This window comes from Peromyscus californicus, unplaced genomic scaffold (assembly GCF_007827085.1).
Source record: "Peromyscus californicus insignis strain IS unplaced genomic scaffold, ASM782708v3 Scaffold_5__1_contigs__length_169319896, whole genome shotgun sequence".
NCBI lineage: Eukaryota > Metazoa > Chordata > Mammalia > Rodentia > Cricetidae > Peromyscus > Peromyscus californicus.
In genome coordinates, this window is record NW_026294573.1 from 37,676,235 (window position 1) to 37,702,437 (window position 26,203).

General features: G+C 45.0%; 2 protein-coding genes across 3 annotated transcripts in view; one reads left to right on the plus strand and one right to left on the minus strand.

Annotated features, from left to right (window-relative positions):
- Positions 1-411, plus strand: part of Rad54l (RAD54 like) — a 36,668-nt gene extending 36,257 nt beyond the window's left edge. Inside the window, exon 19 of the mRNA XM_052715736.1 lies at positions 1-411. Coding sequence (XP_052571696.1) covers positions 1-211 — 211 coding nt within the window. The 3' untranslated portion in view covers positions 212-411.
- Lrrc41 (leucine rich repeat containing 41) lies at positions 329-25,939 on the minus strand. 2 transcript variants are annotated; one of them, XM_052715734.1, is made up of 10 exons: positions 25,712-25,939; positions 21,406-21,492; positions 20,353-20,423; positions 7,721-8,855; positions 3,951-4,211; positions 2,508-2,672; positions 2,318-2,416; positions 1,471-1,593; positions 1,155-1,230; positions 329-1,058 (listed from the first exon to the last, which is right to left on the minus strand). In XM_052715734.1, the coding sequence occupies exons 1-10, from the start codon at positions 25,908-25,910 to the stop codon at positions 839-841; spliced, it is 2,436 nt and encodes an 811-aa protein (XP_052571694.1). In that variant the 5' UTR covers positions 25,911-25,939; the 3' UTR covers positions 329-838. The 2 variants fall into 2 exon arrangements, with proteins under 2 accessions (XP_052571694.1, XP_052571695.1); XM_052715735.1 differs by lacking the exon at positions 25,712-25,939 and adding an exon at positions 25,017-25,055.
- Between the last annotated feature and the right edge of the window lie 264 nt (positions 25,940-26,203).

Here is a 26,203-nt window from a genome sequence, read left to right on the forward strand (position 1 = left end):
GCTGCACTGCCGCCGTTGTGTAAACAGCCGCCAGGTCTGGCCACCCCCTGATGGTTCTGACTGCACTTCAGATCTGGCTCAGTGGAACCACAGCACAGATAAACGGGGGCTCCAGGATGAGGTGCTCCAGGCTGCCTGGGATGCTTCATCTCCAGCCATCACCTTCGTCTTCCACCAGCGTTCTCATGAGGAACAGCGCGGTCTCCACTGATAACCAGCTGGTCTGGATGTATTGGTAGAGGAAGGATACTGGGGAAGGGGGTTCTTTGCCTCATGAGGCTCTGCTCAGTTTTGTTTCCTGGGAGCAAAATCATCAAGGAGGGCTATATGATGTTTGCCCAAAATTTATTTTATAAGAAAAACTTTTTGGTTTTTAAAAAAAAAAAGAAAGGAATAAAGGCATGGAAGGGACTGAGGTCCAGGAATAGATTGGTAAGCCCAGGAGGAGGCCTGGTGGTGGGCATTCCTATGCTTCTCTAAAGGCTGAGTGCCTGCTTGAGGAAGGAGGCAGGTAACCCTAGGGCAGGGGTAGGAGGCTTTCCTCAGTGAAGATAATGACCTATAACTCCTGGCCTGGGGTTTCCAGGGTACTGAGTAAGTGGCTTTAGCCTCTGAACTTAGCTGTGGGAATGCCTTTGCTGGGCCTCATCAGGGCCTCCAAGACCTCAGTACAAGGGAAGATGGGGGGCGGGGACCCAAAAAACAAAACCAAACAAAAAACCAGACAAAGTGGCAGAAGGAGAATGACAGAATCAGTGGTTGGGGATTCTGGGCAGCCCATGCCTCAGCCCCTGCAAGCTGATGGTACTGAGGGTGGGCCTGTGAGGTATGGGCCCCATCACATGGTGCTGACATAATCTGCAAAGGCCTGGGATGAGTCCCATGAGTCGCTAACCACATGGCAGGTAGCCCGGAGCCGCCGGATTGCTTCCCTTGCTGTGACTGCATCCTGGTCCAGCCAGTTCTGGAAGAGGCGTAGGTGACCAAAGGCTCCACGGCCCCAGCGCTCCAGTCGCTTGGCAAACTCCAGAAGCCCATCTGGCTTGATGCAGTTGGAACTGGCAGGGATGAGATGAATTAGAGATCCAGGAAGCAATTACGCTTTTGTCTATATCCCTTTCTCCCATCCCTTCCCTCCCCAGTCCCTAGCATACCTGATATCCAGCTGACAGAGAGAAGAGGAAGAATCCTCTGAGAAAACATCTGCTAGGGCCAACAGGCCAGCATTCCCTGGAGAGAGGGAGGAGGATGCTCATTACCTCCATCCACGAGGAGGGGAACAAGGGTATCTATCCTATCCCAGCTCCATCTTGGGAAAACCCTAGTACTAGAAGTTTTGAAGACCTAGTACTCAAATACTTATATTGCTACCACAGCCTTCTCAGTGGACTAGTCAATACCTTTACCCCCTAAGTTTATAGTCAAAGGCCTGGTTCCTTCCTCCCTCCCTCTCCAGGGTCTGGTTCCCACCCAGGCGGTTCCCTGGTAGTCGAAGGCCCTTCAGTGTAGAGTTGCCCTTCATAGCAGCAACCATCTCAGGAAGAAACTGGGTTGGGCGCTTCTCAAACAGACGGCAGAAGGAGAAGGTAATCTCTGTCAAGTGAAAAAAGAATATTGGGATGAGAAGTAGGGCTGCTGCTGTCCTTCCTGCCCCAGGTGGTCCTAGCAAGGTGTGTGAACATTTTATACAGACCCGAAAAAGAAGAAGAATCTGTAAAGCCCCAAGAAGTGTTGGAACTCAATTCAAATAAGATACTGAGCCTAAATGTTTGCTGGGAGGAGCATCTCTGCGTGGGCAATTTTTTTATCCACTTCCTCCTCTCTGGCCCCTGATCTCTTTGCAGGGGTGGAGATTAGTTAAAGAGGTGAATACCTGAAGGCAATGTGCCACAGTAGCACATTTCTCCCCACTATTTTTCTGTTGTTTTGGTTTTTGAGATAGAGTTTCTCTGTGTAACTGCTTTGGCTGTCCTGGAACTCTCTTTTGTAGACCGGGCTGGCCTCAAACTTGCCTTGAACTCAGACATCCTGCCTCTGCTGGGATTAAAGGCGTGTGCCACCACTTCCCCACCCTCTCTCCACTATCTCATTTTGTTTTTTTAAAATTGAACCCACCCAGGGTGCTATCACCATTTCTGCCAGCCCTTATAAAACAAAGCAAAGTGAGGTACTAATAAAAATTTGGGACATTAGAAGGAAGGTTAGACAGGTTCTATGTACTTAGAGGACGATATTAAGACTAGGGGAAGAACGGGGGTTTGCATACTGAGCTACAGTGAGGACACAGGAATGCTCAGGTTCTGGATTAGGAGCTTACCTTGAAGGGTCAGATTCTGTAGCAAAAAGAGCACCTCACTCTGACAGTCTGCAAGATTCATATCATGGAAGCTCAGCCTCTTCAGAGATTGGTTGTATTCTGGATAGGAGGCAGAAGCCATGAGCAGTGAGGCTTAGTTTTCCCAGCAAACAATGGTAGGTCCCTACCTACTCTCCTGTACCATTCCTACCTTTGAGTGTTTGCAACACAAGCCCAAAATCCTGGGGAGAGGCAAAGGTGGCACTGTCCAGCGACAGCTGCTGTAGAGAACCTGAGGCCTTCAGAACAGAGCAGAGCAGTGGGGCTGGCTGAGCTCCCCGTGGAAATCCCATCTCCAATTGCTCTAGGCAGTTTTCTGTATATGATAGGAAAAGGAAATTCCAATTAGTCTATACTTCACTTAAAAATACATATGTAGGGTGGCGATGCTGCACGCCTTTTAATTCAGGACAACCAGGGCTACACAGAGAAACTCTGTCTCACAAAAACAAGATATATATTTTATATGTGTACCACTACTGGGAGGTCAAGAAAAAACTTGCAGGTGTTTATTCTACCATGTGGGTTCCAAGGATCACACTGGGCTTTTGGGTCTGATGGCAAGTGCTTTTCTACACTGAGCCATCTCACTGGCCCTCTACTTCTACATATAGTAGACTCATTAGGAAAGTGGTTTGTTTATCTACTTATCCTGCTATGTGTCAGGCTTTATGCCGAGTTCTAGAAATGGACCATTAAATATAAAATCTTGTCTTTGCACTCAAGCAAATAAAATTTGCAGGGGTAGATGGTGCAGGTGTTAAGTGTGAAAACCTGAGTTTGGATCCCTAGAACCTATGTAAATGGCAGGTCTGTGATGGCCCACACCCCAAATGCCAGCACTGGAGAAGTGGAGACTGCCTGGCTGTCCTGGAACTTGCTCTGTAGACCAGGCTGGCTTTGAACTCACAGGGATCTATCTGCCTCTGCCTCCCCAGTGCTGGGATTAAAGGCATGTGCCACCACCACCTGCCTTTTTAAAATTTTATTTATTTTTTTTAGTTGTTCCCCGATTTCTACAATCACACACACACACACAGCTGTCCCAATTTTTTTTTAGTTGTTCCCCGATTTCTACAATCACACACACACCTAACACACACACAGCTGTCCCAATTTCCACAGTGATACATGCATGAAAACATACACATACACATACAACAAAATTCTTAAGAGGTGGAGAAGGGATAGAGGAAGACACCCAATGTCAACCTGTGGCCTCCACATACATGTACACAACCACACACACACACACACACACACACACACACACACACACACGGATAGCAAATGCATAGTGCTGCAAGAGGAGACATAATAGGAAATAGAAACATAAAGCAGGGCCACTGAATCTACTTTAAAAATTATCTATTTAGATCCCCTTTCTGGAGACAGCTGTCTTGGTCGTGTTCACAGCAGTCCTGAGATCTGTCTCAACAGGTTATTTTAAAGAATGGCAGCTTGTAAAGGACAAACATGACAGTAACAGCAGGATTGAGTAGAATAATCTACAGTTGAAGTTCCCTACCTCTCCCCAGCCAAACACAACTGTACATATCACTGGAGATGTGTATGTGCATACACACTGTTTTACCTGGTATTTCCTCATCCCCAATTATGTGATTAGGGGGCCCAGCATTCTCCGGTACAGCAGGGTTGTCCCTCTGGCTGGGGTGATCAACACGAATAGACAGGACCCGCAGCAGGGGAAGGGCTCGCACAATGGCGCGAGTCAACTCCAGGATGGGCAGTGGCGAGAACAGGTCACTGAGATGCAGGGCACGGAGGCGGCATCCAGCCTGGCCTGACAGGGCCCGCAGGCTGTCCAGCAGGCGGAAGATATTAGAGCCCAGGCCTATGGCAAAAAAGATTAAGTTACTTACAGATGTGGGAAATATAAGCAGAAGTAATATTCAGTGAAAGGCTCTATATTTCTATTGATTACTACTAAGTCTTGAGCTTTGGATCATATTATCAGATTTTTAGTTTTGAGATAAGGCTTCAGACTTTACACTTCCTGTCTGTTTCTCCAAGGCTGGGGTCATGGGTGTGCACCACCACACCTGGCTGTGATTGTATATGTTTGAAATTTGTATCAATTACTCATCCATTCTCTCCTTTTCCTCAGGTAACTAGCAAATTGCTATCTGTTATAGGGGCTTTGTACTCTAGCATCGTCAGGGAAAATCCCAAAATAAGATAGGATGTGGTTGTGCTAGTAACTGTAGACCCAGAAAGCTACACAGGTATCTACATATAGATTCTAAGTAGTTTCCTAAAGATGCATGGCCTTGAAGGGAATTTTAGATAAGTGGGTACTATCTAGGAGATATTAACTCAGGAGTGGAAAGTGTCTCAGGACATAGCTCTAGAGTCATGTACTGGGGCCAGCATTTGGGAAGTCTTGAAAAATAAACTGTAGAGAGCTTGATCTTATAGGTCATGGAGTATACTTGTAAACTGAGAATAATACTGATTCATCCCAGTATATTGTAGGTGGGAAGAATGGCAGAAAAAAAATTATAGACTAGATGAATATTAGGTCAGTGGTAGAGCATGTGCCTAATGTGCTTGAGTCCTTGAGTTTGATATAACAGGAAAGAAACAAAAGAACCATTTCCCACAGAATTAATACAAAGAATCTAAAAAGGTAACTCCTAGGAACCAAGTACTATTCCTTGAATTGTGTAAGCTAATGTTCATTTATTCATCTAACTAATCCCCACCCACCCACCCAAGACAGCTCTGTGTAGCCCTGGCTGTCTTAGAACTCACAGAGATCCACCTGCCTCTGCCTCCCAAGTGATAGTGTTAAAGGCATGCACCACCACTGCTCAGCTCATCCAGCTATCAACATTTTTTTCCTCCCTTAGACACAAGGAGCGCAGTGTTCTTGCCCATATAGCTGATAAAAATGTAATAGGAATCAAGGATACAAGAGTACAATTAATATGTGAAAAGATGTATACTGAAAAATCTGACTTCCCAATTCAGATTTTTTTGTTTTTGCTTTTCAAGACGGGGTTTTTCTGTGTAGCCCTGGCTGTCCTCCAACTCAGAGATATGCCTCCCCAATGTTGGGGATTAAAGGCATGCACCACTACTATCTGGCTCCCAATTCAGTTTTAAAGACTATAAAGGAAATAGGGAGAAGAAAATATGGGAAAACCAAAAAAAAAAAACGACGGTCAGAAGTCAGAGTTCTCTGAAGACTGAGTAACAGGTTCTAAACTGGAATACATGGTGTATAAAGCATGAAGGGACAAGCATGAGTGCACATAAACAATTCTGTCAAATCAGGAGGCATGGTGGCCCATGTCTGTAATCCTATGTGGGAGAATGAGACAAGACTGTGAGTGTGAGGGCAGCCTAGGTTATGTAGGAAGGCCAGGTGTGTGTGTCTCATGTTTTTCCAAACTAAATATGTTGACAATGCTGGACTTAAACTCCAGATCTCCCTGCCTCCACTTTCTGAGTACCACCATGCTTAGCCTGTAAAAGGCTTTGAATAAACAAAAGGATCAAACTACATGTTTAAAAGAATATTTGTGTGGTGCAAACAATGGGTTGTATGAAGGACTGCTGAAATTAAGTCAATAGAGGAGTAATAATAACCTGAATTAAGGACACAGATATAAATGGATTTGGAAGATGTAAAAGTAGGGCTTAGAGACTAAATATTGAAAGAGACAGAATCTTGGTTTCTTTGGGCAACTGAATCAAGTTGTGATGCCTTTGAGAGGAGGGGGATCAGGATAGTGATAGTGTATCCAAGTTGGAAATGAGCTGGAAGGGTGACTTCTAGTAGAAAGCGAAATAAACAGATCTAGGTATTCAGGAAAAAGATAGGGCTAATGTCTTCAGCCAAGGGAAGTGGGAAGGGTCTTAGCATCAGTGGCCATCGAAGCTACAGGAATAGATGTAATTGTCTAGAAAAGGTGAGAAAATGGGAGAGTTCTGAGAAACTGATTAGGAGGAGAAACTGATTGAGGTAATGGAAGTATGTCAGAAAAATAGGGTTTTTGTTTTTGTCTTTTGTTTTTCCTTTTTTTAAACAGGGTTTGTCTATATAGCCCTGGTATCCTGGAATTCACTACATAGACCACAAACTGGCCTCAAATTCATAGATCTATCTACCTCAGCCTCCCAAGTATTGGGATTAAATGTGTGCACTGCCACACCTGGCTTAGGAAGAAATAGTGAATGTAATTATGAGGACTGGAAAAGTACATGTGAAATGTAGTAGTAAGGAGGACCTCGATGACCTACACTCTCCTCTGTGCACTGGTGAAGGCATAAGTGAGCCTGAGTGGAGCAGTAAAGATGACAATATCTTTTTTTTTTTTTGGAGCTGAGGATCGAACCCAGGGCCTTGCGCTTGCTAGGCAAGCGCTCTACCACTGAGCTAAATCCCCAACCCTAAGATGACTATATCTTGAGAAGAGAGGAAAATGGAATGTTGGTGGAGACCCGATTTAATGTTTGGGTAGTAAGAGAAGCAGTAGAAAGAAGGCAAGTATAGTGGTTTTAGAAGACTGGAATTTAAACTCAACTTAATCTGGGCTTGAATACTGGCTCTACAGTGTGCTAAGCAGAGTTATCCTGGGCAAGTCAATTGTTATCTTAAGTTGATGTTAAAAAATTAATATTTCGAGAATATTTAATGTCAGATATAGCCCAAGTATATGAAAATTAAAGCATTTGAGAAAAAAGGCTCCCTAGAAAAGGAAGTATAGATTTAGAGTATGGGGAATTAGTTAGCTTCAGATAAGGCTGTATCTCACTGATGTGAAAAAGAAAAAGATTAACTCAGAAGTAGGCTAGTTGAAGGAGTTCACGTATGACATTATTTTCTTGGTGCGGTCATTTACTAAGTAAAGGAGAATTTGAAACTGGCAGATTAGAATGGGAGTTGATGTTGCATATAATGAAGGGTATTAGGAGGCTGATGGCCATGAATGGTACATCTGTATGTTTTCTGTGGTAGTGCTTAGCAACTTAGGTAGTTTCAGCCAGATTGTACATTTTGTTGACAGTGTATGATCAAGTGGCTAAGGACAAAGACTGCCTTGTAGGTTTGCTGTTCTATTTTTTGCCCTCTTTTAAAACTTGGGTAGCTGCTTTGATATGACTGGTGTGATACAAATCCAGAGCCCTGGCTGGGTCCGGATTGCCCCCTGTATCTAGCTGATGTCTCAGCCCCTCTAGAGGCCTTTCTCTAACATTAACAGTGTGCCAATGTTTTTTGTGTTTACCTCTTGCCTCTGTGAACATATCCAACCTCCCTGATCATACTCCCCACCCTGGATTAGGCACAGTGCTGCTGAGAGATCCAAGCCCAGACTGGTTCCTTCAGGTGCTCACCATTGTAGGAAAGTGTAAGGCTCTCCAGTGATACCCAGGAGCTCAGCAGGTGGCACAGTGTCAGAGCTGCCTCTGTGGAGAGTGGAACTGTGAACAGCTCCAAGGTGGAAATGCTTCGGAATCGCTGGGATGCCTCCAGTGCTGGGAGCCCCAAACAGCTGGGATCTGATCCATCCAGAGCTCCACAAGCTACTTCCCCAATCTCCATCTCTTCACCATCCTCTTTCTCACCAGCCACAATAAAAACAAAGTCATACAGGTCTTCAGACTCTGCACCAGACCCCTGACGGGTGCGGGCACCCTTCTTCCCTGCAGCTCGTTTGAAACGCTTTAAGGGCTTAGGCTGAGAGGCTGAGCTAGCTGGAGCCCGTTTGGATGATGTGGAAGAGGAGGCAGAGGAGGTGGCAGCTGGAGCAGAGGATGGCTGCTTGGTGCCAGAAGCCTCATAAGAGGTGGCTGGAGGGTACAACTCCCTCTTAGAGTCTGTCCCGCCTATTGCCAGGCTTTCTTGTGTGCTGCGGCGTGTTACACGAGTGGTAGGTACAGCCCTGGGCATCTGCTTGACTTCACTCTTCCGTCGGGTGGCCATTAGTGCTGCAGCACATCGCTCTGCTGCATCCCGCCGAGGCCGGCGTGAGCCTAGCAATAAGGACCCTTCATCTCGGGATGGGGCCCGGCCTCGGGAGGCTTCACCACAGAGGCGGCAAGGCAAGCTACCAGGGCCTGGCTGCCAAAAGCCAGCACTCATGGTGAGGATAAGGATGAAAAGGGCTGACTCAGGCACAGGCCAGGAGTACAGCGACACTTGGCTGACAGCTCCATGATGAATGAGCTGATGCAACAGCTGTCGTAGTGACTGCTGAGCAGCCACATCAGAGAACAGCAGGTGGCGGAACTTGAGGGTATGCAGAGAACTTGCCAGGGTCTCTAGAACCCTGCGGTTTGGCTCAGCAACTAGCTCAGTTGCTCCCTGCAGCATATTGCAGATGGTGAGCTGTCGAACATGACGGGAGCTGTGCAGGAGAGGTGAGAAACGTTGATCACAAAGTCGCTTATCAGAAGACACATCAATGGTTCCACGGAGAACATGGGAAAAGAAGGCTTCCATAAACTTAGCTCGCCAACAAGTCACACTCTAAAAGCAAAGAAAACACCAGACATTTGTCAAATGCCCTCTTGGTTTCTTTCTAGTAACAAGTACTTTCTGAGTACTCTATGAACTAGGCATAAGTCAAAGTAAATTACACAAATCAAATAAGCAAGGGACACAAACACATGAAGGAACATATTTTAGTTCTTTCTGTAGGCAAATGTGTAGTGCTCCTTGTCTGACATAATTTTTGTGTATGCCTGTATATGCAGTTATTGAGAGGCCAGAGGCTGTACTTCAGCATCATTCCTCAGGTGCTATCTACCTTTCTTTGGTAAGATGCTCTTGGGTTGAGGCTTGCCAAGTAGGTTAGGATGCCAGGCCATCAAGCTCAAGAGATCTGTTTCCTCCCCAGCACTGGGATTAAAAGTATGCACCAATGGAACTGGTGTGGTGGTGAATGCCTTTAATCCCAGCACTTGTGAGGCAGCAGGTCTGGTCTACTTAACTACAAGACAGCCAAGACTATGTAGAAAAACAATGTTCAAAAAAAAAAAAGTTATGTGTGTGTGCGTGGGGGGTGGCTATAGGGATGGCTCAGCGGTTGGGAGCATTTAGCTGCTCTTGCAGAGGACCCAGGTTCAGTTCCCAATACCCACAGGATGGCTCACAGCCAACTGTAACTCCTGTTTCAGGGTATCCAATGTCCCTGGCTCATGTGGTTACATACACGCAAGTAAAACTTTTTTTTTTTAAAGCACTACTATACCTAGCTTTTGTGTATTCATGCACATTGAGGCCAAATGACTTGATGTTTGAAGAAGATGCTCTTAGTATTTGTTGTGTCAGGCTAGGGGTCCTGTGAGCTAGTAATTCTCTTGTCTACCAGTATGGGGGTATGCACTGGGATTACAAATAACTATGTTGTCTGGCTTTTATATGGGTTCTGGGGATCCAAATAGGTCATCAGCACATTACTCACTGAGTCTGCCCCCTTTTAAGGGGGTTCTGGGGACCAGACTTATGCTTGCAAGGCACTTTACTGATTGAGCTATTCCCCAAGCCTAACAGTTTTAGTTTCATGCATATTAAATGATGATTTCTGAAACATGCTTTAGGACATTTCTATCTAGTGTGTATACACATGTGGGCATGAATGAAGAGGTCCAAAGAGCGTATTGGGTCCCCTGGAGTTGGAGCTGCAGGTGGCTGTGAGCCTTTTTTTAGGAGGTCATGTTGGGCCAGTGGACCCAGTTGTGAGTGCTGGGGATCAAACCCAGGGACCTGCATAGGGCAATCAATTGCTGTATTACTGACCTTCCCTAGCTAAAATAAAAACCTAAACCTGGCCAGGCGGGTGGTGGCGCATGCCTTTAATCCCAGCACTCGGGAGGCAGAGGCAGGCGGATCTCTGTGAGTTCGAGGCCAGCCTGGGCTACCAAGTGAGTTCCAGGAAAGGCACAAAGCTTCACAGAGAAACCCTGTCTCGAAAAACCAAAAAAAAAAAAAAAAGCAAAAACCTAAACCTAGAGAGAGAAGTACATAAATTATCACTGGTTACTGTACAGGTAAGTGATAATCAAGACTTCGACCCAAGAAATCTGGTTCTGAGGAACAATCTTGTGTATGTGCACATACATGTTTGTGTGTGTGTGTGTGTGTGTGTTCTTGTGGCTGCCAAAAGTTGATACTGGATGCCTTTGATGCTTTCCTTCACTTTGAGCTGATCTGACCAGTTTAGCAAGCACAGTTTGGGGAACCTGCTTCTAGGTTGGGATGATAGTAAAGTGTCATGCCCACTCAGCATTTACATGGGTACTGGGGAATCCAACTCCATTCCTGAACACTTGTGCATCAAGGACTTCTACCTGCTAAGCTATCTCCTTTTTCTTTTTTGGTTTTTCGAGATAGGGTTTCTCTGTGTAGTTTTGGTGCCTGTCCTGGATCTCGCTCTGTAGACCAGGCTGGCCTCAAACTCACAGGGATCCGCCTGCCTCTGCCTCCCAAGTGCTGGGCTTAAAGGCGTGCGCCACCACCGCCCGGCCGCTATCTCCTTTTTCTATAGTGTCTTACAACTAAGTAATACTCCTTTAAATTCTTGAACATTTGATTCTAGAGCTTCATCTCAACTTATTTTTTTAGCACACCAGCTTTGTTCAGTCCTGTATCATCTCATGCCTAACCACTTGACTTTTTGATGGTTCATTTTCCAAATTACTTTGCAGGATGATAAATCAATGTTTTCCTACTACATAGAAATTATAAGTTTTCCAGGCTGATAGCAGAGCTCTCCTACTCTCTTCTACAAGAGCTCTGCTAACCTGAAGCTTTCTTCACATATTTTCCCCTAGCTAAATCCATCTCCCTAACCCAAGCCTTTCTTCCTTTCTTTTTTTTGGTTTATTTCGAGACAGGGTTTCTCTGTGTAGTTTTGGTGCCTGTCCTGGGTCTCGATCGGAAGATCAGGCTGGCCTCAAACTCACAGAGATCCGCTTGGCTCTGTCACCCGTGTGCTGGGATTAAAGGCGTGTATCATCGCCACCCAGCCACCCAAGCCTTTCTTACACGTGTCCTTTGAAACATCTGTCAGGAATGTTCTCCACTGGTAACTCAGTTTCACAAAGAACTTGCTAACATTCCCTGAGGCTGTTGCTTGTTAGAGATACACCAACTATCAAGCCTTGAGATGATGGCATGCCCCATGGTATTTAATTTCTGCCTGTGTCAACAAGGTCAGACATTTCTGGGTACAGGAATCACTTCTTAGGTTTGTTTTCTCCAAGGTAGGTTATTCGATGGGAGTGGGACTTCATCAGACTATTTTGATATATTAAAAACTGAAGGGAACAGATTTTCAATATTTGGTGCACATCAGAATTTCCTATAGAGTTGTTTTCTTCCACCACCATCACAAAATGCTTGTCAGACAGCTTCCCAGACTTGGTGAATTTACATGTGACATCTGAAACAAGGTCCAAACATCTTTATTTTATTTTATGTTTTGGTTTTTTTTAAATTTATTTATTATTCTTTTATATACATTAGTGTTTTGCCTGTATGTATGTCTGTGTGAGGGTGTCAGATCTTGGAGTTACAGTTGTTAGCTGCCATGTGGGTGCTGGGAATTGAACTCAGGACCTCTGGAAGAGCAGTCAGTGCTCTTAACCGCTGAGTCATCTCTCCAGCCCATATTTTTTGGTTTTTTGAGACACAGTTTCTCTGTGTAGCTTTGGAGCCTTTCTTGGAACTCACTCTGTAGCCCAGGCTGATCTCGAACTCACAGAGATCCGCCTGCCTCTGCGCCCCACCCCCACGCCCCCCAAGTGCAAGGTGTGCCCAGTTTCAAACATTTATTTTTAAAACTGTTCCCCTAAATGATTCTAATGTTTACCAGAGATCAGGAAGGGCTACCTCACTCCGAAAGACACTAAGCCTCAGAGTTTACTGTTTGTTTCCTTTTCTTTTATGGTTAGAAGTTTTAGAGTTGTGGGGAGGGGGAAGTCCATGTGCTATATGTGTGTGTGTAGGTCAGAGGACAACTTCAGTGGAGTCACTTTCAACTCTATGTAGGTTCTGGAGCTCTAAGTCAGCTTGCCAGGGGTGTCAGGCAAGTAACTTTACTCTGAAGAATCCTGCAAGCCCTGGAAAGTTTGTTTTGTAGACAGGGTCTCATGACCTTGTATTGCTCCTACTGCCTCTTCTGAGTGCTGGAGCTACAGGTATGTGCCACCACACCCAGCTCAAGGCCCTACTATCCTGTATTAATTGGTCTGCTGGCTTCAGCAGGCTCCAATTCTCATTTGCACACTTGATCTCTCTCCTCTAAGGTGCAGAGAATCTATAACTTGCTTTATGGTGAAGATTGTTACATGAATCAAATAAGATGAAGATACTTTAAAAGAAAGTGTTACTGCCACAGCAGCTGATTATTAGAATGGGCAACACAACAAAACGCTTCTCTTTGATCCTTAACCTACCCATCTCAATCTTCCCTACCAGAGCAACACCCTCAATTCCAGGAGGTATCCAGCCCCTAGTATCCTCAGGCAAAAGTCTGGCCTTCTTGTCCTAGTTTCTGCCCGCAGTGGTAATATTTAAGAGTGATTTCATGCTTGAGTCAACCTACATGTCTTGTTCATCTGCAAAGGACACTGGGGAAGCAGGAAAACTTAGCTGGGAACCAAACCTCTCTTCCTCTACCTTAGAATGCTAAGCACTGAGCCCCCAAGGCCTTGTGCATGTTAGACAACACATTTCTAATGTTTATGTGTATGGGTATTTAGTTTGTGTGTATATCTGTACACCTCACACTGGCCTGGTTTTGAAGAGTCAGGAAGAGCCACCATATGGATGCTAGGAACTGAACTTGTGTCCTCTGGGGGAAAAAAAAATCAACAGGTGCCCTTGGACATCGCTTTTTTTTTTTTGGTTTTTCGAGACAGGGTTTCTCTGTGTAGCTTTGCGCCTTTCCTGGAACTCACTTGGTAGTCCAGGCTGGCCTCGAACTCACAGAGATCCGCCTGGCTCTGCCTCCCGAGTGCTGGGATTAAAGGCGTGCGCCACCACCGCCCGGTGGACATCGCTTTTAAGACTGACCATTCTTCTACCCTCTGCTTAGTTTTGAGTGATAGCAAAGGATGTTCTTGAGTCCTTCAGAGTCTCACTAGTACTTTCCCTACACATTGTTGGCCCACATTCAGCTTTTTGTTTTTAGGACAAGATCTTGCTATGTAGCTCAAGCTTATCTCAATTCTGCCTCAGCATCCTGGGATTATAGGCATGTACCAAGATAGTTTAATATGCATATCCTGGAAATTGTGAAGCTGGACATGGTGGCATATGGCTTTAATCCCAGCACTAGGGAGACAGAGACAGGCAAATCTCTTGAGTTTCAGGCTAGCCAGAACTATATACAATGAGACCTTGTCTCAAAGTAAGAAGTTGCAAGCAACTTCAATAAGTTTTCAACTTTACAGGTAAGTTATAAGACTATGAAAAATCTATACAAGATTGTGATCTAAGTTATTGCAGCTGTTTCTGCATGAGGAACACGTAGGTGAGATAACTAAAAGCTGGACTTTCAGACCTGTTAATGAAAGTGTAACACCTCAAATGTGATAATTGCATGAACAGCATGAGACAACTAATAGAAACAAGTACTCCAGAGCCAAGTTGCTTCAAGCTAGGTCTATCATTTACTAATTATAACCTTTGGGAAGACCTCATTCTACCTATTTTTAACAACTTTACCAAGAGTCATTGTGAAGGTTAAATATATAAAGTTATAATGGTTATCTCAATGACTTCTCACAAATTCTTACACAAGTAGAAGTTGTTTTATTCCACTGCTACCTTTCAGATTATGTGCAAGAAAATCAATGTTGAAAAAATACCTGAGAAATCTAGTCCAAGTAACTCCTTTTGTGGACTACAGCACAATACAAACTGAATTAAACAACCTCTTGCATGGGCGTAGTGGAAATGATGCATTGCTAATTGAGATGGCTTTTTTCCACATTGGCCTGTCCTCCATGAGCTGGCAGCTAGGCACCAATAGAGGTGGAAATAGGTGTACAAATGAGGGAAGGCTAAACACATCCTTGCTAGCATCAATAGATGCTCACAGATATTGTCCGTTTTACTTCTGCATGCAACTTTATTTTTGTTTTGCTGCTGTTAAGAAAGGGTCTGTAGGGCCAGGCAGTGGTGGCACACACCTTTAGTCCAGCAGTCGGGAGGCAGAGCAGGCATATCTCTGAATTCAAGGCCAGCCTGGTCTACAGAGCGAGATCCAGGACAGGCACCAAAACTACACAGAGAAACCTTGTTGGAGGGGGGAGGTGGAGAAGAAAGGGTTTGTAGTCAGGCATGGTGCATGCCTTTATTTAATCCCAGTACTCAGGAGGCAGAGGCAGGTGGATCTCTGAGTTCAAGGTCAGCCTGGTTTAGAAATTGGTTCTAGGACAGCCAGGGCTACCTGGACAGAGAAACCTTGTCATGAGAGAAAGAAAGAGAGAGAGAGGAGAGAAGAGAAAGGAGAGAGAGGGGGGCAGAGGGAAGGAGGGAGGGAGGGAGGGAGGGAGGGAGGGAGGGAGGGAGGGAGGGAGAGAGAGAGAGAGAGCGAGAGAGAGAGCGCGAGCTTGTAGTTTGTTACCAGGGCTGGCCTCAAGACTACTAGTTGTAAGTGACTTTGAATTCCTTATCTTCCTACTTCCACCTCTTTAAGTGTAGGTATTACTAGTATGCTTTTATTGCCATCCCCATTTTTCTCCCTCTCTACATTTGTTTTGTATGTGTATGAGTGTTTTGTCTGCATTTACATTTCTTTGCACAGTGCCTGAGGAAGTAAAAGGATATCAGATCCCTGGAACTAGAGTTACAGTTTTTAAGATACCATGTGCATGCTGGGGACTGAACGTGGGTCTTCTGGAAGAAAGGCCAGAACTCTCAACCACTGAGGCATCTCTGCACCCTCAAAAGCCCCATTTTAATTTGGCTTTCTGACTCTGTGTCTTCACCCTCACAATGATTTTTTGCTCAATAAGCAAAACACGTCTGATACTGTCACGAACACATTTAGCACACAAGGAACTACCATAGGCTGGTCCTGTTGATATATTTGTATTTTGGACAATCTCATAAGGGCTTTATTCATTCATAGCATGAATCCCTTGAAGTCAGCCTGGGCACATACCGTGCTCCCCAGCTTCTCTAGGAGTTCAGGACGACCTAGTTTTGTTAGAAGTTGTACAACAATATGTTAAATGCTGGACTATTCCAAATCCTTGGAAGAGGAAAAAAGGCAGTTTTTCTGATGGCAGAAAAACTGATTTGGAACCAAAAATCAGGTATAGGCCAACTCTGGAGTATGTGTATAATGTTACATATTTGTTTTTATGACATTGAGACAATTTTGAGTATACCATACATTTAAATGTTTTTATTTTATTCTTTCAAGATGTAGCTTTGCACCACCCTACCTAACAACATATTTTTAGGATGATTTTATTGTTTGAAGATACAGATGTAACAGTTCCTCTATTATTGACTATTTTCCTGTTCTAGAGATGGAACCCTGGACTCTGCATATGCTAAGATAGTGCTCTACCACTAAGCCAAATCTTTCGTCTTATGAATATTTAAATTGTTTCTAGTGTTTTTGATATTAAACTTAAAATCTTGAAATAAATCTTCATGATTATGTCAACTTCTACATGCTATGACTTCCAAGAAGCAGAATTACAAACAAACCACCACCGGAGGCCAGACCGAGTAGCTCTTTAATACCAGCAGTCAGGGGACAAAGGCCCATGGAGCTCTGCGAGTTTGAGATCAGTCTGGCCTTCACAAGAGACCTTGTCCCACAGTAAACAGTGCTTCATGATTTTATGTCTATGAAGGATCCATGCTAATCTGTATTACTCCAATTTTAGTATACTTGTTGCTGAAGTAAGTATAAGAAGTAGAATTTCTAGTTAAAGAATCTGAACATTTCAAAGGCTCTTGACTTACATAACTAGACTGCCCACTAAAGAGTTTTAACAGGGCCAAGTGTATTGGTACAAGCCTCCCAGCACTTGGGAGGCAGAAACAGGATTATCTCTGTGAGCTTGGCAGAGCCAGCATGGTCTACTTAGCAAGTTCTTAGCCATCCAGGGATATACAGAAGACCCTGCCTCAGTAAATAAATAAATGCCTGGTGGTGGCCCATGCCTTTAATCCCAGCACTCAAGAGGCAGAGGTAGGAGGATCTCTGTGAGTTTGAGGCCAGCCTGGACTACAAAGCAAGTTCTACGACAGCCAGGACTGTTACACAGAGAAACCCTGTCTCAAAATAAGGCTCATCCCTGCCCAGAGTGGTAGCCAAAGGACTTGTGGTCTATTTCCCTATGCACACAGGTATGTGGCTTCAGAATCTTCAGGACCAGATAAATAAGTGGATGAATGAAGAAAGAGATGTTGTGATAGTTTTTTTTTTAAACCAATAAAACATTAAAGCACAAGTTCCAGGCATCTCTGGTTGATCCTAAGAATGACATTTGTAACAAAAGTGTGTGTGTGTGTGGGGGGGGGGGGTTTACAAACATGAGGTAAAATTTTACTTTCCCACATATTATGTTTTTTACTAAACTGAAGTTTTTCTTTTCTTCTTCTTTTCTTTTTCAAGACAAGATTTCTTTGTGTAGCCTTGGCTGTCCCAGAACTTGCTCTGCAGACCAGGCTGGCTTCAAACTCAGAGATCCATCTGCCTCTGCTTCCTGAGTGCTGGGATTAAAGGCATGCTCCACCACCACCCAGCTCACTGAAGTTTTTTGAAGTCAGGGTCTCAGTCTCACACAGGGAAGGCTGGCCTTGAAACGTGTTAATGTAGCTAAGGATAATTTTGAACTCCTGATCTTCCTGCCTCCATAGTCCTAGTGCTAGAATTACAGTTATATGTTCTACCATGCATGGCTTTATAAAGTGCTGAAGACTGAACCCAGAACTTTGAATATGCCAGGCAAGTATTCTAGCAGCTAAACTATATTCCCATTCCCTACTGGTACTTTCTGTATTTCTGTAATGTGTCCAACTCTTTGCTCATTTTATTTTATTAGGATGTTCCTAATTTTCTTATTCTCTGTATCTTAAATTTTTTAAAAAATATTTTTATTTTATAATTAATTTAATTTTACATATCAGCCAAGATTCCCCTGTCCTCCCTCCTCCCACCCCCCCAGCCTTCCCCCTGAATCCATCCCCCATTCCCACCTCCTTCAAGGCAAGGTCTCCCCTGGGGAGTCAGCCCAGCCTGGTAGATTCAGTTGGGGCAGGTCCAGTCCCCTCCTCCCTTCACCAAGGCTGAGCAAAGTGTCTCAGCATAAGCCCTGTATCTTAAATTCTTTTATTTGTGTGTCTGTCCATCCATGGGGGCCAGAAGAGGGCATCAGATCCTCTGGAGCTTCAGTTACAGGTAAGCAACCAGACATGAGAGCTGGAAACAGAACTTGGGTCTGCTGAAGAGCGACAAGTGCTCTCAACTGCTGAACCATCTCTCCAGCACCTTATCTTTTTGTTTTGCAAATACTGTTTCAAATGTTGCCTTCCAGTTGATCATTCAAAATTCATTAATGGAGGCTGGAAAGATAATAATTAAAAACAAAAATCTTGGGGCTGGAGAGATGGTTCAGTGGGTAAGAGCACTGGCTGTTCTTCCAGAGGACCAGGGTTCAATTCCCAGCATTCATGGCATCTCACAACTATCTGCAACTCTAGTTCCAGGAGATCCAAGGCTCTCTTCTGACTTCTACAGGTACGGTGCGCGCGCGCGCTGCGCGCGCACACACACACACACACACACACACACAGATAAAAATAAATCTTAAAAAACAACAACTATAAAACATATTTATGGGGGCTGGCGAGACGGCTCAGAGGTTAAGAGCACTGGCTGCTCTTCCAGAGGTCCTGAGTTCAATTCCCAGCAACCACATGGTGGCTCACAACCATCTACAATGAGATCTGGTGCCCTCTTCTGCCGTGTAGGCACACATGCAGACAGAACACTGTATACATAATAAATCTTAAAAAACAACAACAACAAAACCCATGTTTATGGTGTTGCCATTTTATGTGATTAAGCAAATATCTCTCCCTGTCTAAATTATAGTCTTACACTTGCTAGGCAAATAGTCACTGACCTAACTGCCCAGGCCCTTATTTCCTCTTTTGGTTTTACCTGTTTAATAAATGGCATTCTATTATGAGACTACATACCAAGCTACTTACTTGTTTTTAGTTGTTTTGTCCTTTGGCTTTTTAAATTTTCATCTTTAATTTACATATATTATCTAAACATAATGTAAAGGAAACATGCTCTAATTTTTCCAGATGGCTAAACAGTTGATCCTTCATTCCCTACTACTTTGTTTTCAAAATATCTATTGCATCACACAGCTCTCTATATACAACAGTACTAGTTTTAAGTACTCTTGTTTCATGAACAGTGTCCTTTGGATCTAGCATAGTGCCTAGAACTAAGCAGGAGTCAATAAGTGGTTTTTTTGTTGGTGGTGGGGTTTTTTTTGTTTGTTTTTGTTGTTTTTTGGTAGTGCTAGAGATTAAAATTGGTGTCTTATTCATGCTAGGCAAACATTCTTACTACTGAGCTATACATCCAAATCCTCACCAGATATTTCTAAATTATAGGTAAGATGAAGGCTATTTTTGTGCTAAAGCAGGAATCAGAAAAAGACATCTGGAATAGGTATGTACCAAATAAGAACTTCTAAGTAACTTAGATCACCCAGCCTATGCCTATCTCTGAAATGATTTGAGCCAATAAAACTAAACAATAATAAATCTCTAGAAGCTTGAGATGTTGAATAAAGAAAGTTTTTATCCCTTGCTGGTCGGCCATACTGTAAATGAAATACTGAGAGAAAGTATGTCTCTCTATTTCTGTTTAAGAGCTCCAGTGACTTTTATCTGAATTAGTGAACAGGATTTTGGGCAAAAGGAGTCTTACTAGAAAGAAACTCTGTTCAACTCCTCTCACATGATTCTGAGTTCCCCATATGCCTTAACATCCTTATATCAAGTTGTTATCCAGACTATTTGAATACTTAGTAACAGGATGTTTATTAATTCTGAAATTAGCTTGCTTTATCACTAATAATCTTAAAGTTTCACCTTTAGATTAGCAAAAACATATTCTCTTTTAGATTCAAGTCTTATTAATCTGTAGCTCAGGTTTCTTAAGTTGTCTCTTTTTCAGAAATAACATCTCATATTTCAAAGGTGACTCAAATAATGTGGCTTTGAATTTTTTTTCTCCATATCCCAGGGAAAGAGAGCCTGACTACTGCAGAACCAGGCAGGACTATGCTCTCCCTTGTTCTATACACTCACAATGAGGAGCTTCAACCATTGTTGACTAGCTCTTAATCCTTTTTATTTTTATTTTATGTGTATGGGTGTTTTGCCTACATGTATATCTATGCATCATGTGCATGCCTGGTGCTCAATGAGGCCAGAAGAGGGTGTTGGATCTCCTGGAATTGGAGTTACAGACAGCTGTGAGGTGCCTGGTAGGTGATGGGAACTGAACCTGGGTGTTCTGCAAAAATGGCCAAGGCTCTTTCCTTTTGGCTATCTCTCCAGACCCCTGCCCCCACTTAGTACTTTTTATACAGCTTCTCCTAAGCCAGATGAATGTACCAAGGCCTTGCAAACTGAATTTCTGTACTTAGCAAAGATGAGTTGGTTCCTTCTGTTATTTTAATTTTTTTTGCTAGTTTTGACCTCTGCACCAACTCTGTCAAATATTCAAGGAATCTTGGGTCTGCATTCCATTGTTATCACACTCTTTCCTGTGAACCCTGTAATCATGGTAAACAAGTCAATGCTAAGTGTCAAATGAGCCAAAACCTTGTGACAAATCACCTGCTCTTAGCTCCCAAATCCAACCTCTGTATTCCAATAGTTCCCAGTTTGTGTCTATATGTTATACTTGCTTTTACTATTCAAGATTAGCTAGAGTTCTTCTGGTACCTTAACTTACCTCCAGACTGGAAGGCCTTGTTTTCATCAGCTCATCCCAGAGTCGGCGCCAGATGGCCTGAGTGGAGAGACCTGTAGGAAGAAACATCACAGTTGGCTGCCCGCTGCCCACCGTGAACGAAGCACATCAGCCTTCCATGTTGTTCTCTGGCTTCAGAGGAGCAACACAACTATCTGAATAGTTAAGAGCACCGAGTCTAAGGACAGACAATCTAGATTTGAATGTTAATAAACTACTCTAAAGCTATATGATCATGGGCAAACGAAATTGTTTTCCTCATCTGTAAATGTAATTAATATCTATTTCATAGGTTAAAAAAGGATTACGTGAATAGATGAATTTCTCTGGGTAAAGTACCCAGGACTGCTTGGTCCATCAAAGTTACATAAATATTAGATGTTAATTGATCCAATGAGGAACAGCAGTTTGATAAAATAGAAAAACTAATGTTCGAAAGTTCTAATTATAGCTTGTTTGTGTCTTAAGAGTAACAGGGATGGTACTCATGTGTCAGGACACTGTAGGAAATAAGAAAATAGATGTGAAGGTACTTTTATAAAAGTTTTTTTTTAATGTGGTATGTGTTTTGCCTGCAAGTATATTGTATACCACATGTCTGATGCCCACAGAGACCAGAAGAGGATGTTGGATCCCTGGAACTGGAGTTATATAAATAGTTGTGAACTGCCATGTGGGTGTTAGGACCCAAACCCAGGTTCTTTCCAAGAGCAGCAAGTGCTCTTAAACCACTGAGCCATCTCTAGCCATATAAAAGTGCTTTTTTGACTTTTGTTCTTTGAGACAAGGTCTCACTATGTAGCCCTGACTGGCCTAGAACTCATTCTGTAGACCAGGCTGGTCTCAAACTCATAGAGATCCACCTGCCTCTGCCTCCCTGAGTGCTGGGATTAAAGGTGCACGCAACCACACCCGGCTAAGGTACTTTTTTGAAAAGCGTGTTCTAATTGGGTATCAGATGTAAAAGTTACCTGAAGAACATCATGGTGCCTTGTTCACAACCACTGACTAAGAAAGAATAAAACAGACACTTACCTTTTTTGAGGGCAGTTTCCTCAATCCTCTCCAAGTAATATATATTGAGCAGAGGTAAGATGCTTTGAAGTATTGGGCCTGGGAGGGCTACAAAAACCAAAACACAAAGTTTACTATCTTAAGGCAGCTGGAAATTCAGGGGAAAGGATGAGTTCAACAAACTGACTTGCTTATTGAAGAAGCACTGGGCCCTGAGTATACTCTGAGCTAGTACCTTCCTATGAAAACTAAAGATAACTTTTGTTCTCTAAATTCATTATACCTTAAAAACAAAAACCAGTTTTTCCCTGTATTCCAGAAGTGGAGGCAGGAGGATCAGGAATTCAAGGCAAGCCCTGACTATGAAAGTTTCCCTATTATAGTCTTTTGGGTTGCCTTTACTTATTCTTCCCCCTTGGCCTCATTACAAAAAACAGAAAAGGTTAAATAATTTGTCCAATACATAATTAACTGTATGGTCAGGATTTGTCCAACTCTAGATATAAAGTCCTTTAGTTTACTATACTCCCTCTTAGAACTAGCAAAGTTAAGAAGAACTGATATTTGTTTAGTTTGAGTCAAAATCTTATTCCAGCATTTGGGAGGCTGAGGCAAGAGGGTTATTGCAAGTTCAAGCTAACCTGAGCTATACATAATGAGTACCAAGCCAGCCAGGCACCACATAGCAAAACCCAGACTCAATAAAACAAAATAGGGGTATGTGTATTGAGGGAGTTGTGTGAAGAGGAAATAGCTAGAAATGACTACCTCATGACATTAAAGATCACGCTTGTAATTTGTTTAACACAATACCTGTCTATTTCCTCTTCAGGAATCAGTGAATATTGGCTATTATGTTTATTCTATCAACAGCATCTCTATTCTATTAAGCTTAAGATCTTGAAGTATACCAAAGCTTCCATTCCTTGATCTATTTTTAAAAAATAGTTTTAAAATTATGTGTAGATGTATGTGTCTATATGGAGGTTTGTGCAAGTGAGTGCAGGTGCCTACAGAGGCCAAAAGGTGTTGGATCCATTGGAGTTGGAGTTACAGGCAGTTTTAATCTGACACGGGTGCTAGGAACTGAACTCCTGTATAAACGGAGTACTCTATCACCACCCCCTTTTTTTGAGACAGGGGTTCTCTGTGTAACAGTCCTGGCTGTCTTGGAACTCACTGTGTAGATCATGCTGGCCTCGAGCTCACATAGATCCATCTGCCTCTGCCTTCCGAGTGCTGGGATTAAAGATGTGCACCACTACTGCCTGGCCAGCGCAGTGCTTGTTCCCCACCCTCCCATTTTAAAGACAGGGTCTCATTCCTGGCTGGCCTGTAACTTGAGACAATCTTTCTGTCAGTCTCCTGAGTGCTGGGATTACAGGTGTGAGCCAGCACACACAGCTCTTCCTCAGTTTATTTTTTTCTTTACTTGAGGAATAACTGAATTTTGAGATCCAAGAACCTAGTGTACTTTTGTATCTATGAGGTATTCAATGCTATTCACTGTACCTGTTGAATGAGAGCATTATTTCCCTGTGCTATTAAACTGTCATCTGAATGGCTTTCCCTGGCCTCTGTCTCTGTATTCTCTCTGAGTCTTGCTCTTCCTGATGATATTACTCTGCTCAAACCTTTCAAAAGCTCTCTATTGAAGCTATCCATTCAAGATAAAGTTCAAAAACTGGTTTTTGTTTTTAAGGTATAATGAGTTTAGAGAACCAAAGTTATTTTTAGTTTTCATAGGAAGGTACTAGCTCAGAGTATACTCAGGGCCCAAGATAAAGCAGCACACCTTATTGTACTGAACTTTTCTCACTGTACTCTTGAGAGATGTGCCACAGCAGGTATTTGAGGTCAGAGGACAATCTGCAGGAGCTCTAAGTTGTCAGGCTTGAATTATCTCGCTGGCTCGTTGTTTTTAATTTTTTGTTTTTCACTCACTCTTGTGTTGCCTCTATTTACTTCCCCACCTCAGCAATGCTAGCCCACCACCTTCAAGAAACCTTTCCCGACTGTTTTCCAGCTCACCCTGCAACTTCCCTCCAAATGGCACTGCTTGGCAGGCCTCTTCCTTGGCCCCTCTGAAAGTTCTCCCTGGAGCCAAGCTCTTACTGAGTGGCTGTTTACTTGATCTAGCCCACTAGAGGCTCTCCTGTCTCCTCTCAACCTGGCTGGCGCTCAACCAGGAATAATGAAGTAATGATGAAGACACGGAAAGACATTCCTCCAGAGCTTCCCCCTTTTCCTTTCCATTCTGCTCCCCTCTGTTTAGTTATCCTCTCTCACACCCAATTCTCATCTCTTCTATCTACAAACTCTACTGTTCCTTTCTCTACTTTTTGTTTGTTTTGGTTTTCCAGACCGTTTCTCTATATAGCTTTGGCTATCCTGGAACTTGCTCTGTAAACCAGGCTGGCCTTGAATTCATAGAGATCCACGTGCTTCTGCCTCCCGAGTGCTGGGATTAAAGGTGTGGACCACCCCCATCTAGCTTTATTCTTAAGAATTCTTCTTCGCTTCCTTCTAGCTTATACTTTTTTTTCTTTTTTAAATGCTTACTCTCTGCAAGCTGGAGCCTCCATATCCCTTATCTCCTCTTCTAGCCAAGATTAGTATCTCAGAATGTCCAGGCTGATGCAGGCTTCCACGTTTCCAGAACTTCTCTGAGCCTCTGCTCAGCCCCACTGAGGCCTTTCTCCCATTCACCATGGGGTCAGACTGACCTTTTTCTTCTCAGCTTGGCACAGGGCCTCCACAATCTCCTACACTCACACAGGGCCTGAGGACTTCTTACCCCTTTCTTCTCCCCCACCCCCCACCTACAGGAAGGCCCTTGGGCCTGCTCCGAAGTGGTAGCCTACTCAAAGCACGAAAGACCTACCTGACCACTCTGTAAGGCCTTAGAAAGTACTCTTCGCCTCAACCCTTCAAACCAGCCTCCTTACGGTTTATCAAAACCTCGCCCTCAATTCTAAAGTGACCAGGGCCTACCTTCTGGCAAAGATGTCACCACCACCCCTGGGGCCTCCTGGTGTAACATTCACTGCACATTCCAAGGCCAGGAGTTAGCTCTCTCCTCCCCTACCTTCTTGCCTAACCTGTGATTTCAACCAACTTCAGCCTGACCCTACTCCACCACCATTCTGTCAGGCCCATGGCCTCCCTCTCTTGAAGCCAGGCCTGCCTCAGAGGGCCCTAACTTTCTCTTTAACTCTCTACTATCACTTTTTCACACCGTGGACCCTTTCTCCTCCTAAGTTGCCAGGCCGCTGGCCCGCGGTCTACGCCTACAGCAGGGCCTTCTTGAGACCATCTGGTCGGGGCGCTGCAGGCCGCTGGCCTTAGCTGCTCAGTCTGGACCACCTCGACAGGTCCAACCCTTTGGTACGGGCCGCTCTCGGGCCCGAAGCCTCGGTTCCCTCCCATTCGGTCCGAGGCCTCTTCCCACGACGCGTCCTATCCCATTCGGGCCCGTCTGCGGGGATACCCTGGCCCCTGCCCCGCCTGAGGCCTCCTGGGCCCTTCCCGCCGACCGGTCGTTCGAGCCTGCTTGCTGATCCTCTCCCGGCCCCTCCACTCACTTTCCACCCTTCTCCACCGCCCGGCCATCCAAGGGGCCTCCGGGCTACCTGCTCTGCAGGCGGATCAGCAGCTCAGTTAGCAGTGAGGTCTAGGGCGTCGGTGCGCTCCCTCCAGCTCTTGGGCCGTCAAACAGGCCACGGCGCCCCCAGCCTTTCGGCCTCTCCCCCAACCCCATCCCCTTGCTCTCCACTCGGCCGGCTCACCCCGCCCATCCGCTGGGCTGCGGGAGTCTTGCTACCCGTGGGGTAGCCCGCCGACAGCGGAGGCCCTGCGCCGTCAGTTTAGGGGGCTCCGGGCCTGGTCTCCTCGCCTCAGGCCTGGCCTGCCAATTTCGGCCCCTGCCCCGAGGCGGCCGGGCCATCCCTGCCCGTCGGTTCGACATCCGAGACTCCTCGGTCCGGTCCGGCCCAGCCCAGTGTCAGTTCGGAGCCCGCGGCTCCGGCCTGCCAGTCCAGCCCCTGTCGCTAGGGCCCTGCCAGCTCTGCCCCACACCGGGCCTTCTGGCCTCGCCCCCCGCGCCCCCCGCGGCAAGCCGTGGTTCGGGTCCACTTGCTCATCTGGTCTCAGTCTTCACTCTGTCCAGCCCCGTCAGTCAGGGAATTCATGCTCCGACCCAATAATCTGACTTCCAGTGCCCCGGGCTGGGCCTTGCCCCGGGCCTCTCGGCCTCGCCCCCCGCGCCCCCTAGCCGCTGGGCCGCCCCCGCTCGCTGCTGGAGGTAGCCCCTCACTCGGCGACTTACCCCACACCCCGCTCTCCAGAACCCCCATATGGGCGCTCACTGCCCGCCCGCACAGCTCGAACAGGGCGGGGGGAGCGCTGGGGCCCGAGGCCGAGCTCTTCGCTGGCGCCGCCTCCCGGGACGTGGCCTCCATGGTCGTTGCCGCCGCTACCTCACAGAACCAGCAACTCCGGGCGCGCCAGGCCTCGGGCGCCGCCATCTTGGGGAGGTGCGCGAGCCCGAGAATGGCACACGCGGACCGCCATCTTGAAGAGGTCAGGCTCTTAGGACCGCTCCATAAGAGATATGGGTAAGAACAATATCTACACTAAGAGAAGGTCAAATAAGTTAGCAAATATTTCAAGTATCGTAGGAAATACTATTTGATAAAGGACTATGTGTCAATACATTTGGGCCGGGAGTAACCAAAAGGATGTTTTTTAGTAAATCCTTCGCAGGCATATATACCAGCTCCCCCTAGCTTCTGCAGTTAGCGAGTAGTACAGGCCAATT